The sequence below is a fragment of the Zootoca vivipara genome, chromosome 8 (assembly GCF_965207765.1).
Source record: "Zootoca vivipara chromosome 8, rZooViv2.hap1.1, whole genome shotgun sequence".
In the NCBI taxonomy this organism is placed as follows: Eukaryota; Metazoa; Chordata; class Lepidosauria; order Squamata; family Lacertidae; genus Zootoca; species Zootoca vivipara.
Window position 1 is genome coordinate 7,078,512 of NC_142591.1, and position 14,717 is coordinate 7,093,228.

Consider the following 14,717-nt stretch of genomic DNA (forward strand, 5'->3'; position numbering starts at 1 on the left):
TTAAATCCTTTTTTGCTCAAGAGAGGGGGTGTTATTGTTTGTTATGTGCTGATGATAATATTAAGAGTTGTTGTTATTCTGATTTATAAACATTTTTACCCATCCTTCACCATAAGGTCTCAGGGCATGTTACAGCAATGCAAAAATTCAGTATTTTAGCCTCCTCGCTCCCTCCCTCAACTGCCATCCCCGAAGGACCATCTCACTCCCTGAGAAAGAGGGGGGGGGGACTTTGCTGAGCTGCCACCATCTAGTTCCCAGCAGGGCCCCTTCTGCCGCCAGTTGCCACTGCACACAATTCTGAAAGCCCATATTGCCCTGAGGGGAGCAGAGAAGAAGCAGTTCCAGCTTTTGCTTTAACATACGCCTGCATTTGAAATGTATTGCAACGTTTAAAAAACCCACACTGCTATCTTTTGTAAACTGCTCTGCGTCGACTGCCTGAAAAGTGGCATAATAAATACCTTAAATAAATAAATAAATGTTATAAAACACAAAAGATGCCCTTAGAACAGTGGTTCTCAGTAAGCTAAGTACTGCAGACCCTGTTTTTCAACAGCTAAGCCATGGAATGCCTGCTTTTGAAAATGTTGTTCTCTCTATGGTAGTTTTTGTTATGTGAATGGTGCCACAGAGCCCACCCCTTCTTAGGTGGGTTACACAGACCACCAGTTGAGAACCACCGCCTTAGAATATACTGCTTGCTTTAGCAGTTTGCAATTGAATTTAACCGGCAGGAGCATCTGAACCTGGGCTGCGCAAAATTTTAAATCACTCTTTGGCATCTTCATTCCATCTGAAGTACCTACCACAAGCGTTCTTCCACCAAATATGGCTGGGTGTTTGTGGCCCTGCAGATCTTCCTGGGCTACAACTCCCATCACCAGACCCCTGGCCCTGTTGGCTGGGGCTCAAGGAACCCCAGCAGCACCAGGAGGGCTACCTGTTCCCCATCCCTAGAACGCAATATTGACAGCCCAAGATCCATAGAGAAAAGACTTTCTGTTAGGTAACTGCTTTACAGCAGATGAAACCTGAGTTTTTCTATGGTTTAAGAGTTGCATTGTGGGGGGAAGTAGAGCTCTTGTGTCTTTAACAGTAGTCTGGCAGGCAGAAATGCAGGTTAAGCCTTTGATTATATGGAAATACAATTGTGGGGAAAGCTTCATCTGTTTACATTCTGTCTGTCAGACACCTTATTTCTAAACCTGTGGTTTAATAAATTGCTGGAAGCCGCCCAGAGTAGCTGGGGCAACCTAGACAGATGGGTGGCATATAAATAAATTAATATTAGTGTTACTACTACTACTAGTAGTAGTAGTATTACTTGTGTTTTGCCCAATTTATTTTTGGGGCCTCCACCCCAGCCACAAAGAGGATGCAAACTTGCATTTGCAAATTTTATCTAACTTTGTCATTGACTGCAAAGGAAATGGGGGTCCCAATCCACATATAGCATGCTGGGCCCAGAAAATATTGTAAGGGCGCCCCTGCCTGGAAATGCCAAGCCAACATGAGTTACAAGTAGGAGAAATGCAGCTGGACCTTCCACTAAAGATGTGTTCTCTTTTTAAAAGTTGCTTGTAAAATTAGTACCCTTTAAAATGCCTACAGAATGATTCATCTGATATTTGGGAAGTCGGATGTTGTGGATGGGCACTAAATGTCAGGATGGAAAATGCCAAAGTTACAGGCTGCAGAAAACTGGCTGAGTTTTCCACTGATCGGGTTGAGAAATGATGGGGAAATAGATGAAGAAATGGAATTAAAACAATTGTGTCATGTAGATCTCTTCTTATCACAGTAGTTCTACCACTCCAGTCAACAATAAGTCTCCATTGCCTCGTTTGATCTGCGTTGAGATTCTTGCAGTGAGTTTATGTTTTGCTCCTGCACAGGCACATCTTATTTAAGCCATACATTATATTATTTACAATGTTTAACTCTGACCGAGTCACATCCCATACAAATAATATTTTGAGGAATTTTCAGAAGTCACACTTGTATACTGTGATTTAATTACAGTAACCATGTGTGAAATTTTAATGTAAGGTTAATTTCCCCTTATAACACCAAGATTACCGTGGTTGCTCCCAAGGGCAAGAATTGCTTGATTTAAGATTTCTTTTTACATAATGGTGTTTAAAGTTTCATTTGCTTATGACTTGTGTTTTAACTTTTTGACTATTGAAAATAGTATTCTCCCAAAGCTGAATTCAAGCAAAAACTGAAACTTTTAAAAAAAAATGCAGGGCTGAAGGATAAACCGTATCATTAAGGCTGTGAGCATGTACAAAAGGTATTTTAGTTACCTATCACTGAGGTGGAGAAAGCTGCTATTCTCATCAGGATGCTCATCTTCAAAACTCAGGTTGGACCAGCTGCCAGTGCTGTCGTCACCAGTGCTGAGACTCATCTGCTGGCTGACTATGGATTCAGCAGAATTAAACCCTTCTTTTCCCACAGAGCTAGATAAAGATTAAAATGATAGGATCACTATTGTGTTGCATATAGTTCCATGGCGCTCCCAGTTTGGCTTTCTGCCGCCCCCTACTGTTCCCCCCACTGGGGGAATGTGGATGTGCTGATTAAGATTTGAAACGGAAATGTGATGCTGGGGCCTCACAAACAAAGCTGCAGGAGACCTTTTTTCCTCTGAGCAAGGAGCTCCTTGACAAACTTTCCCCTGCCAACTGCTTAAAAAATGCATCAAGACCTAAATCAACTACCTTCAGTTTGTAGAAAATGTAGGAAAGGTAGGCATTAAAAAGGGAGGGGGGAATCTGCTCCATTCCAATTACAAATGTAGCTTCAGCTGCCATCCATTCTAAAATCTTGACTATAAACTTTGACTCTTCGTCGCATTATTCTTCCTCGTCTGCAATCCTATGCATATTTACACAGAGCAAGCTCCATTAAATTCAGCAAGACTTACTTCTCATTTAGAATGCACAGGATCAGACTGTAACACTGAATAGTTGCCTAACAAAGCATCTTCTGCCAGCTAGTTTCAAAATGCTCGTTTGGTTCTTCTAGTTTTAAACTGCTACTCTGAGCGTGACACTTTCTCAGAAAAGAGGACCAACAGCCTGCCCTGCCCTGCACTTGTCTTTTCCCTCTCTGCTCCCTCTATTGCCCCTGCAAGCTTGTTCACTTTCAGGTCCAATATTGCTTCGGAGTGAGTTGCCCACAGTTCTGCAGCGCCATGTCTTTGAAATTTGCACTAATGATTCAAACAATCAGAGGACATAACAGTGTGATGGCAGCAACAAAAAAGATGATGCTATTCTAGGCTATATCCACAGAAACAAAAAGATCCCTGTATTGCACAGGGTTGGACTAGATCAGCCTTTCTCAAACTTGGGCCCCCAGATGTTTTTGGCCTACGACTCCCATCATCCCTGACCACTGGTCCTGTGAGCTAGGGATCATGGGAGTTGTGGCCCAAAACATCTGGGGACCCAAAGTTGAGAAACACTGGACTAGATGATGCCTTTCGGCCCTTCCAACTCCACAATTCTATGATTCTAGGTCTAGTATCCAGATCAAGAGAAGTCATCATATCCCTCTATTCTGCCTTGGTCAGTCCCCACCTGGAGTCCTGTGTCCTGTTCTGGGCACCACAATTTAAGAAGAATATTGGCAAGCCAGAATGTGTGTGCATAGGAGGGCAACCAAGATGTTCAAGGGTCTGGAAACCAAGCCTTATGAGGAATGGTTGAGGGAGTGGGTTATGTTTAGCCTGGAGAAGAGGGGATTGAGAGGAGATACAACAACCATCTTCCAATATCTTCTGCCACACAGAAAATGGAGCAAGCTTGTTTTCTCCTGCTCCAGAGGGTTGGAGTCAAACCAATGGCTTCAAGTTACAAGAAAGGAGATTTGTAAGAGCTATTTGACAGTGGAAAAGACTCCCTTGGAAGGTTGTAGACTCTCCTTTCTTGAGGGTTTTAAAGCAGAGATTAGGTGGCCATCTGTCAGGGATGATTTGAGATTCCTGCATTGCAGGGGATTGGACTAGATGACCCTCAGGATCCCTTCCAACTCTACAATTCTATGATTCATAGAATCAGACGGTGCCCCGCATCTTATATTTGCACAGTTGCCTAAATGCAGAACCTAACATGTTCCTATTGAGATTTATTTTGTTAGTTTGAGCCCAATTCGTCCAATCAGTTAAGGTCACCTTGTATCCCAATTCCATCTTCTGCGGCATTAGCTACCCCTCCCAGTTTGGTGTCGTCTGCAAATTTGATAAGCATCCAATCAATTGCTTTGTCCAAGTCATTTATAAAGACAATGAACAACAATGGGCCCAGGCAGAACCTTGCAGCACCCCACTTGTAATGTTTTTCCAGGAGGACGAGGAACCATTAGTGAGTATTCTTTGGGTTTGGTCAGTCAACCAGCTACAAATCCACCTAACAGTTGACTTGTCCAACCCACATTTTACCAGCTTCCTTGTTAGAGTATCATGGGGGACTGTGTTGAAATCAAGTACTTAAATCAAGTTACACTATGTCCACAGCATATGGATCCCCTGATCCACCAAGCTTGTAACTCAATAAACAAAGGGGGGGGGAAATGAGATTTTTTTGGTATGACTTGTTTTTGAGAAATCCATGCTGGGTTTTAGTAATCACAGCATCCTTTTCTAAGTTCTCACAGACTGTTGAATTATCTGTTCTATTATCTTTTCTGGTATCGATGTCAAGCTCACCAGTCGGGAGTTACCTGGGTCTTCTTTTTTCTCCTTTTTGAAGATGAGGACAACATTTGCCTACCTCCAGTCTGCAAGGAACTCACCTGTTCTCCAATAATTTTTGAATATTATAGACAGAGGCTCTGAGGTTACATCTGCAAGCTCCTTTAGTACTTTTGGGTGCAGCTCATCAGGCTCTGAATATTTGAATTTGTTTAAAGAAGCTAGGTGTTCTCCTACCACCTCTATTCCTATCTTGGGCAGCAGGTCCCTCCTTGCCTTGTTTATTCTTATCACTAGGCTGGGCACTGCTTTCCTTTTGAGTGAAGACAAGAGGCAAAGTAAGGGTTGAGCAGTTCTGCCTTCCCTCTGTCACCTAGTAGCATTTCTCCATCTTCTACACAGAGGACCTACCTCATGCTTGTTCTTCCTCTTGATCTGAACATAGTCAAAGAAACTTTTTAACATCTCTTGCAAGACTAAGCTCATTCTGAGCTTTAGCCCGCCTGACATTCACCTCTGCAACTGTTGGCTATTCACGCATTCTCCTCCTTCATGGTTTCCGATCTCTTCCATTTCCTATACATATCCTTCTTAAATCTCAGCTTATCTGTAAGATCCTTATGTAGCCATACAGGTTTCCATATTAGATGCCTTCCACTTTTCTTTCTTATTGAAATTGTCTGCACTGGAGTCTTTATTTCACCTTTAAGAAACTCCCATCCACCTTGGACTCCCTTGTTGTTGATTCATTGATTTTAGAACTCCACTTTCTACATCCCTCCATACTGAGAATTGTCCTTTCATTCCTACTCTCTGCTTCCTGTTTCTTAACTCACTCCTCCACTTCTGTATCTTGATACAGAGCAGTGAGTCTGCAGGAGGAATGACAGGAACAAAGGTATCATGTTGAGGAATATGAGTGCAAGAGTCCTGTGGGCTTCCCTGAGGCATCTGGTAGCTCACTGTGGGAACAAGATGCTGGACTAGATGGGCTTTTAGTCTGATGAGTCCAGGTCAGGGAGCGCAAATGACATCATCTCCAATGAACCAAGAGAACTGTAGTGGCAGCTCTCTCCATGCGTGCCCACCCCCACCTTCCCTGGGGGCTGCTGAAGACCTCCATGTCCTGACACGATGGCGCCCAGCTCAGGAACCACACATACCATCAACTAACTGTTGGCATGAGAGGACTGTCCACCTTTGGATTATATATTCTTATTGCTTTAGTGTTTAAATTGCAAACCGTCTTGGGTGCCTTGGCAGAAAAGTGGTATATAAACCCAAAAATAAATAAATAAAATAATAACAATAACAATAACTAATGAGTTCCTGATCCACAAGAAGACCTCTCCTCTTATTCTGTGACTGCTTATATGGCATACTTTGTCAAAGGGTACCGAACGTCAGTAAAATGATCTCTATCTGTATGCTTTGTTGATACTCTCAAAAGACCTCTCATAGCACATTTCTTCTATATGCTTGGTATTTTTTATCTTTGGCGGTGCTTTCCACTACTTTTCCTGGAACAGATGTTAAGCTAACTGGCCTGTACTTTCCAGGATATCCCCTGAATCCCCCCTTTAAAAATAAAATAATGTGTTACTTCCCAGTCTTTAGGTACTGGTCTTAGGAAGAAGACACGTATTTTTCTTAGACATTCAGCAATTTCCCATTTGAGTTATTGCATAACTATTGGGTGGATGCTATCTGGACTCATCAATTTGTCATTTATATTTTGTCTATAAAATAAAGCTACGAACATGAGTTTGACCAAACTGCGGGAGGCAGTGGAAGACAGGAGTGCCTGGCGTGCTATGGTCCATGGGGTCACGAAGAGTCGGACACGACTAAACGACTAAACAACAACAACAAATTTTGTCTATAAAGTCTGTAACTCTTTTGTCACCACTGTTTGCATCAGTTCTTCAGACTCTCCACCTATGGAAGTTAGTTCAGGCACTACATCATATCTTCCACTGTGATCTACATCATATCTTCCACTGTGAATACAGATGCAAACAATTCATTTGTCATCTCTGCAAACTCCTTATCCTCTGTTAGCACACCCAAGGTACTCTTGTCATCCTAAGGTCCATTTGCCTACCCAGCTGGTCTTCTGCTAGTAATGTATTTAAATAACCTTTTGCTGTTGACCCTTATGTTTCAGCAACATGCTTCTCAAAAAATTTTAAGCATCTCTTATTGCCTACTTGCATTTCTTTTGCCAGAATTGAAGTGTGTATGTGGAGGCTTTTTCTTTTTTCTTTAAACCAGGATGAAGCTTGGACAGCAGGAAATGGGACTGGGATATAGGGAAATGAGTACGAATGAATGAAGACATAACAAGCAAATAAGCATGGACTACTACACCATAAAAATGTGTCAGAACCCATGGGGAGAAATCCATCATATTAGACTAGAGAAGGGCTATTTTGGACACTTTATGACAATAATAATTGAAGAGTTACTTTTGGACATTTTGAGTGAAAAAAGGTGGACCTGAGATGCCTGGGAGTGAAGACTGAGAAAACAACACCTAGCAGACTGAGAGAAAGCTGGACACTAAAACAGCTAGAGATTACTTGGAAAGCATACTCTGAATACCTTGAATAATTGTCATATACATAATTGGCGGACAGAGAATTGAAATATCCTCTTTTTCTTCCTCTTTATTTCTTTTTTTATCTTCCTTTTCTATGATCTATGATTTTGTTCTCTATCTATTTTATCTATATTTATGCTTTGTTTATTGAAGTTTCCTATCGTGGATTAATGAAGATACACACTAAGGTGACAGATGGAAGGTGAAATGATCTCTGAGGGTGGGAGCCTGGGGGAAGAAGGGGAAGCTCCCAGGCGAAAGTGGGGAGGATTGACTTTTCTGTGTGTGGAATAAGGATTAAGATATAATTGTGATAGAGTGTCTGGTATTTATTCTCTCTTCTTTCTCTCCTCTTCCTTTATTCTCTTCTTTTGCATAGTCTGGCTTCTTTCCTATTTATCTTCTTTAGATTAGTTTGGCTTTCATTGTATTTTATGTTGAAAATTCTTAATAAAAATTATTTTTAAAAATGAGATTGAACTGCACAGGCAAATAAATGTTGTTCCTTTGCAGACTGACTTGAATTGAAGCTGGTCTGCAAAAGGATGTAGTTCACCTGATGTCATGGAAATGAGACAGGTAGGCAACCCTACTCATCTGTCTCCAGGGACAGAAGGAAGTTGAGATCCAGTTCCCCACCACGGCCTGAGGTACCTTGTTATGGTATTTGGCACCAGCTGAATTCATATATTTATACCCAAGCTTTTTGGGGGTGGCTGATTGGGTTTTGGTCACCTGCAACTGGGAAATTCCTGCCTGTGGTATGACTATTTTATTTTAATCTGGTTTAAATTTTTTATACTGTGTTTTTATAGTTATGTGTAAGTAGCTATGTTTATAAACCACCCTGGGATCACATGTGATAAAACAGTGGTGCACAAATAAAATAAATACATACAGAAACACACACACAAATTATTTCAATAAGATCAAATATGCCTGCATTTGAAATAGAAAATCAAACATTTTGCTAAACCTCCAGAATCATTTCTAACAAGTGGTGCGGTGCTACTGACCTTGCTGATATGCCCTTGCAAGTGACCAACCTCACTTCCTTTTGACTACTGTCTGGTCAAAAGACAGAAATTATTAATTAATTAATCACCGTATTTACTCAAATCTAATCCTCACCTTTTTTGGCCAAATTACATTTTGAAAATTAAGGTGTGCATTAGATTCGATGGCACATTTACATTTGCCATCAAATACATTTTTTTGGTTTCAAGGTTCTGAAAATTTAGGTGAGTGTTAGATTCAATGGCACATTAGACTCGAGTAAATACGGTAATTAAATTTCTATATTGTCCTTTATCCAAGGATCACAGGGCAGTATACACACTCTTCTCTCTATAGATATCATAACATAGTAACAAACAAAAATAATACACCCCCCAATAGTTTAATTAGCCAAAGGCCCGAGAGAAGAGGAATGTTTTTGCCTGGTGTAAAACAAGATGCTTTTTCTTTAATCAGTAGATTGCAACTATAAATCAACACATGCGCATGCAGAGCACTGGACACATTGGCTTGTCTTCTAAGAAAGTATTTCTCCTACTATGGGAATCGTAGGACCCATACAACAACTAAAGCACAAAAGTGGATTCTACTGAAGTTCCTAAGCTGTACTATTAATGGACAAACCAACAACATATACCCAACTGTGCTATTTTAATGATACATTTGGAAGCAAGAATAAGGGAAACAGCTTCAACAGTATTCACATAACCAAGGAAGGGTCATTTCAACCTCCACAGCCAACACTTACGGAAGTTTCAAAATCAGTTTCTGTTTAACGCAGGATTTTCTTTGATCAAATTTATTAGGATTTATGATTAGCTCAGCAATACTATTTTCTACATAACTACATGTTCGGTGCTTTAATTTGATGCTTCATGTATCTCTCCGCCGCCACCTAAAAGATTATCCAAACCTGGATGTGACTTAGCAGAAATAAGTGATGTTTTATCTTCTACCATTTATGATTCACAATGGCTTCTACATTTATGTTAGAGTAAAAAACGGGAAACAAAAAGTTTGCCAAACCTGAAAGACGACAAATACTCTTTAAGCTTATACTCTGCATTTTAAATTTACTTAAATCCTAGCACCCTTCATGAACACAGTAAACAATTACTTTCCATGGCAATACTATTAAATGCCCTTGTTTTTAAGCTTTATCACAAAACGAAAAGCTACGTTCTTATGACTTTCTTGCATAAATTAATATTTTATTAATACTGAAAAATGCATAGTTTTCAGCACCTTACATATATTAAAAGCAATATAAAATAATTTAACTTTACCTTATGTTGGCAGGTGGGCTAATGTTTGTCATACAGGAAGTCATTATTTCTGTAGTAAGGCTTTCAGCAAAGCTGACTCCATCCTGGCCAATTCCACTATCCGCTGCCAAACTTGTGTTGCTAAGCTGCCTTTCTGCTTTGCCAAAAACTGTAGCAACCACATTTTCAGCAAATACTACCTTCTCATCCATATTAATATGAATTTTTGGAATATCCAGGTGAAGAATGCGAGATTTAGGACAGCTTCCACTTATTCTGGGAATCTGATTAACTTGAGAGTGGAGTTCTTGCCGAGTCAGCTGCAAAGATGAACTTCCAGTACAGTATTGATGCTCCTTCATACTACAGTATCTGCAGGCTGTTGCAGAAAATGGAGACAACTTTTCTGCATGTGTTGTTCTATCTCCATTTGTCCAGTTTTCAGTGGTTTGCAGCATAGCAGATTCCAAGCTAGCTTCTAAAGTGTCATCTACTACCTTCCTAGCATACTGTTCAACGGCATGAATAATGCCATTTCTGTAGGTAGGTTCATTTAAACTGCCTGTACTATGATAAAGCTTTTGTTTGCAACAGAAAGGAGAAAGTGCTTTAGAAAATGTTGTTTTAAGATCAGTGACTTTATCATTCTTAGATTTTTTATACAAACAGGGATCAGTTAAAGATTTTGACAGACAAGCTCCTCTCATTTTTCTTCTGGCATCAGATGTTATGCTATAAGCAAGGGATTCTGAAAAATCTAGTAACTTTGTACATTCAGTTCTGTGTGTGCTACATTTGTTTCCAAAGGCTTGTTGCCCCAAATGACAAATGTTACATTTTTTCTGTTTCTTTCCATCCACACCAGGATCAGCCTTACTGTTTACCTTTGATCCCTCGGAGGGAGCTATTTTACTTTTATACTTCTTCCCGAGTTTCCCAGCAGCTTCCTGCATTCCATATTTTATAGATCTGTAAGCAAGTCTACTGGCAAACTGATCCATTATCAGTTCATTGTGGCCACCTTCTCTTTTTAGAATACGAATGATGTGATCTGCGTATTCATCAGTTACACTCTCACAACTTGGATATTTGGAAGTCAGACCTGGAGCTTCTGGGTGCTGGGGTAGATAGAGTATAGAAGAGTCTGTCTCTCGAGACCCCTGGTCTGCCCAGGGACACCTAATGTCTTTGGACCAGCATTTATGAGTGTTTCTTTTAGGACGAACGCCATCTGCCCAGCAGTTCACTTGCTTCAGCCTTAGAAGCGTGCAATGTTTGGATTCAACTATTTTCTGAGCTTCACTAATGACCTTTCCAGCCATATTACCAGCATAAACCAACAACGAATGTAGGTTGGCTTCTGAAAAATTCACAAATCCACGATGCCCACATCTTTTATTTTCTGCACTTATTTGAACGCATTTATTATTCTCCATTTGAACCGCTTTATAATCTAAATGTGAAGCAGCCATTTCGGTTGCCACAGCAATTATGTGAGTGGCTAGATGATCGGCATATTCTGTTGACCTTCCTGATGTTTTCGTTCTCTCATCCAAAGCTACAGGCCAATGCTCTTCCTCTTCGCTGCTTTCAACTTCCTCAGAGAGAGACCGCATCAGTTTCAACACGAACTCTTCCTTTTCTAAGTCATGACGTTCATTTTCATATACTCCACCGGTTTCTGATCGGTAAGGGGTAGAAGGGGGCGTCGCGGGTGCAAACTCCTTTGCTAGTTCACCTTTCAGTTTCTTTGATAGCTTTCTTAAATTCCACTCTGAACTCGTTTGGGTTGCTAATAAAGGTGTTGGTGGAGGTGTGTCTGGTAGGACACAAGGAGTTTCATCTCTGATACCCAATTTGTCTTCCATCTGAAATGCATCTTCACAGTTAGTTGCCACAGAAGTGAAGGTATTAATGCTAGGAAAAGTTCTTTCAGGACCAAATGTAGAGCAAAGTGCATGGTGCCCTGCTGATTTGTATGTGTTGTGTTTCCCCAGTGGATTGCTTGAGGATTTTGCTGAACAGCTTTCTGCATCTGGAAATTCTTCAGCAGGTTTCACAAAAGTCATTGCAGAACAAGGAGATGGCGTGGATGTGGAATTCCTGCAACCCACATGTCTCTTTTTTCCCTGGATGCCATCTTTAGACCCTGAAAGCAGACACCTATTAGAGTAAATTGGCGATACATGAAATTTAGATGAGCTGTTCAAGGGCATCTGCTGCTGCCCTACAATTACTGGAATACTTTTGTTTGTTTCCGATTGTTTTATTGCACTATGCAATTCTTTCCTATTGCTTTTTTTACTGGTTCCCAATCCCACACAGTATGCTAATTTCTCACCGGTAACAGAACATGCAGATTTAGTTTCATCTACAGACTGCTTCACTATTCGCTTGGCTAAATAATTTGCAAACATATTCTCACAGGGATCTTCACCAATGCATGGCAAATATGACATTTTATCCAATTTTAGTATTTCTGTGTATTGTTCTGCATTTTTGGATGTCTTGGAAGAGGTTACTGCTTCATATGCCTCAGTTACAATCATATCTACCATTGTTCCAGAAAAATTACTGACGCTTGGCATCCTAGTTGCGAAGTCTGAAAATTTACTGACTTCAGGGCTATTTGCTTGCTTAGAGTCACTTTGTGTACATACAATATGTGCATTATATTCACTGTTCTGAATGTTATCTGTCATCAAGTAAACATTTCTAACTGATGTCACTTCATCTTGTCTTTTTTGTGTTGCACAACACCGCTCTGCTGATTTTTTATAAAATTTCAGACTGCCTGTTGATGCTGAATGTTTCCTTACCTGTATGTCATTAAATAAAATCTGATTTTGACAAAGTATGCTTCCAGCTAAGGGCACCGGGATTGAACTTGCAATGCCAGAAGTACAGAACAAAGCTTTATGGACTGTATATTCCTCCCTGAATTCCTGTATTGAATTCAAGGCTACTGGCTCTTGATCCTGAAACTCAGAGGAAGCATTGGAGGCCTGTGTTGACTCCAAACTACTTTCTGCACCTATGCACTTTATATTTTCCGTGGAAATACTAATTGCTGCTTGTGTCGTAAATGCCACCTCAACCTGTGATAACTCAATAAAAGCTTCCTGAATAACCGACTCAGACAAGTCTTTGGAATATGACTGTATAACTTTATCATCATAATGGAAGGACGTGTTCTGGAAAGTTGTAGGAGTTGATGGGTGTGAAAACTGGCACACTTCCATGATCCCCTCAAAAATTAGTTCCTCAGCCAAGTTTGCTGCAAATTTTGCAACTGTGTTGGTAAATATTTGTTGCTTTACAGAATGTAGCTCTTTTAAAGCACCTGTTAACGCTTCACTCACCCAAAAGCCTGCTAGTCCATTAATAGCTTTCTTCTTCAGTGAAAAAGCTTGCTGCCTCCCAATCTCATAAAAAGCCATTTGAAAGATTGAAGAAGTCACTTTTGCAGCCAAGTGACAGAGTGCATTAGTACATGAAGAAACACCTTTCTGAAGATCTTTAAAAGCACTGCCAAAACTCTTCTCAACAAGCTCTGATGCAAATTTCTGGATGTGGTCTTTAATCATTAGTGATTTGCATTTAGATTTTTGTTTGTTATCTAATTCTTTTCCAGAAGTTTCCCCTTGGGTTTTTGCCGACTGGACTGTTTCTTCTTTTGAGACAATCCTATTACTGTTAGAAAATTCCTGTGTGCATCTACATGATGATGGAGATCTGGAATTAAAGACCGAACCTAAGATTTCAAAGGAAATATTATTTGCAAAATCTGAGTATGTGTGACAAACTAGATTGTGCTTTTGGTTAATGGCATCTCTACTGACACCCAACTGACAAGGACACTCTGTTGAAAGACAGCTGCCTAATGGACTGAAAGCTGAAGATCTGATAGGGCTGAACAAGCCTCCACTGTCATCCCCTGATGTTCTCAATGGCCGGGGGGAATCAGGAACATCCAAGAGGTTGCTATATGGAGATTCTGGTTTGCGAGGAGTTGGCTTCCTCACATTAGCTGGAAGAGTGGGATGATCAAACTTGAACTTTCGAGGATTCATTGCAGTGGTTGCAGAGCGTGGCCTTTTATGTGAAATCATTTTCATATGAGATGGATGTTGAAGGACAGGACCCCTAGAATGTTTACAACCACTCTCCAGTGTTTGTTCTTGTTCATCAAATTGGTCAAAGCTATCGAAAAATTCACTTACTTCAGAGTCTGAATCCTCTATGCCATCTTTCATTACTGGGATTTTTGGTAGCTGAAGTTTTGCCTTCAGGCTTCTCTGATACCCTTCTTCATCTAAGAAAATAATAGGGCTTGGGCTAGAGCAATCTGACTCTGATGATTCAGCAGGAGAAGAAGAAAACAGTGTTTTACATAAAACGTTAACATTCTGATCAGAAGAATTCTGTGGCCTGAAGAAACTCCTCTGCAGCCAAGGATCCGAAACAGAAGTTGTGACAGAATTTCTTACAGAAGACGACAATTCTTTTAATTCCAAGATGTTAACTAGAGAAGCTGATGACTTGACAGATGGCTTCCGATGCAGAAAATTAAACTTTGGATCAATAGATTCCAAACGTTGAAGAGAGATGGTCTGCAAAGCAGCATCTTGAAGTTTCTCAGGTGTAACTTGGCCTGTGCCAACAGGGAGGGAAAGGAACAGTTAACATACAGTACATCTGAAAGTAAAAGATTGCAGTTGTAGCAGAAATAGGTTAATAGCATAAAATGTACTTGAATTTTGGTCTGATCAAAGATTGGGCAGCACAATCCTATTCATGTTTACTCAAAAGTAAGACTAATTTCATTCAACAGGGTTCATTTCCCAAGAAAATATGAACAGGATAAGAAGTAGAATTGTCAGTGAAATTCTCCCAAGTTGGGCTCAAAGAAGAACTCTGAAGGCTTGGAAAAGCCCACCTCAAGTATGAAGCAAGCATAAATCATGGCCACATAAGAATTCTTGTTTTTATTCTTGACCAGCATTTCCCATGTCCAAAATGACCCGATCCCCCAACCCCCGCTTCCCTTTATTTACCTGGCCAATGGGGGCAGTACCGGAGACAGCTGTGTTGCACAGGAAGGTCTACCCTGCCCCCATTTCCTGTC

The 14,717-nt window shown here is 40.5% G+C and overlaps 1 protein-coding gene across 5 annotated transcripts in view; it reads right to left on the reverse strand.

Moving 5' to 3' along the window:
* AKAP11 (A-kinase anchoring protein 11) overlaps positions 1-14,717 on the reverse strand; it is a 41,066-nt gene that overhangs the window by 11,907 nt on the left and 14,442 nt on the right. For 3 of the 5 annotated variants that reach the window (XM_088676075.1, XM_088676073.1, XM_088676074.1), the window contains exons 7-8: positions 9,611-14,243; positions 2,313-2,468 (exon numbers count right to left, since the gene is read on the reverse strand). In XM_088676075.1, coding sequence (XP_088532201.1) covers positions 2,313-2,468; positions 9,611-14,243 — 4,789 coding nt within the window. The remainder of the gene's footprint in view (positions 1-2,312; positions 2,469-9,610; positions 14,244-14,717) is intronic. The other 2 variants (XM_088676077.1, XM_088676076.1) reach the window with 1 other exon arrangement.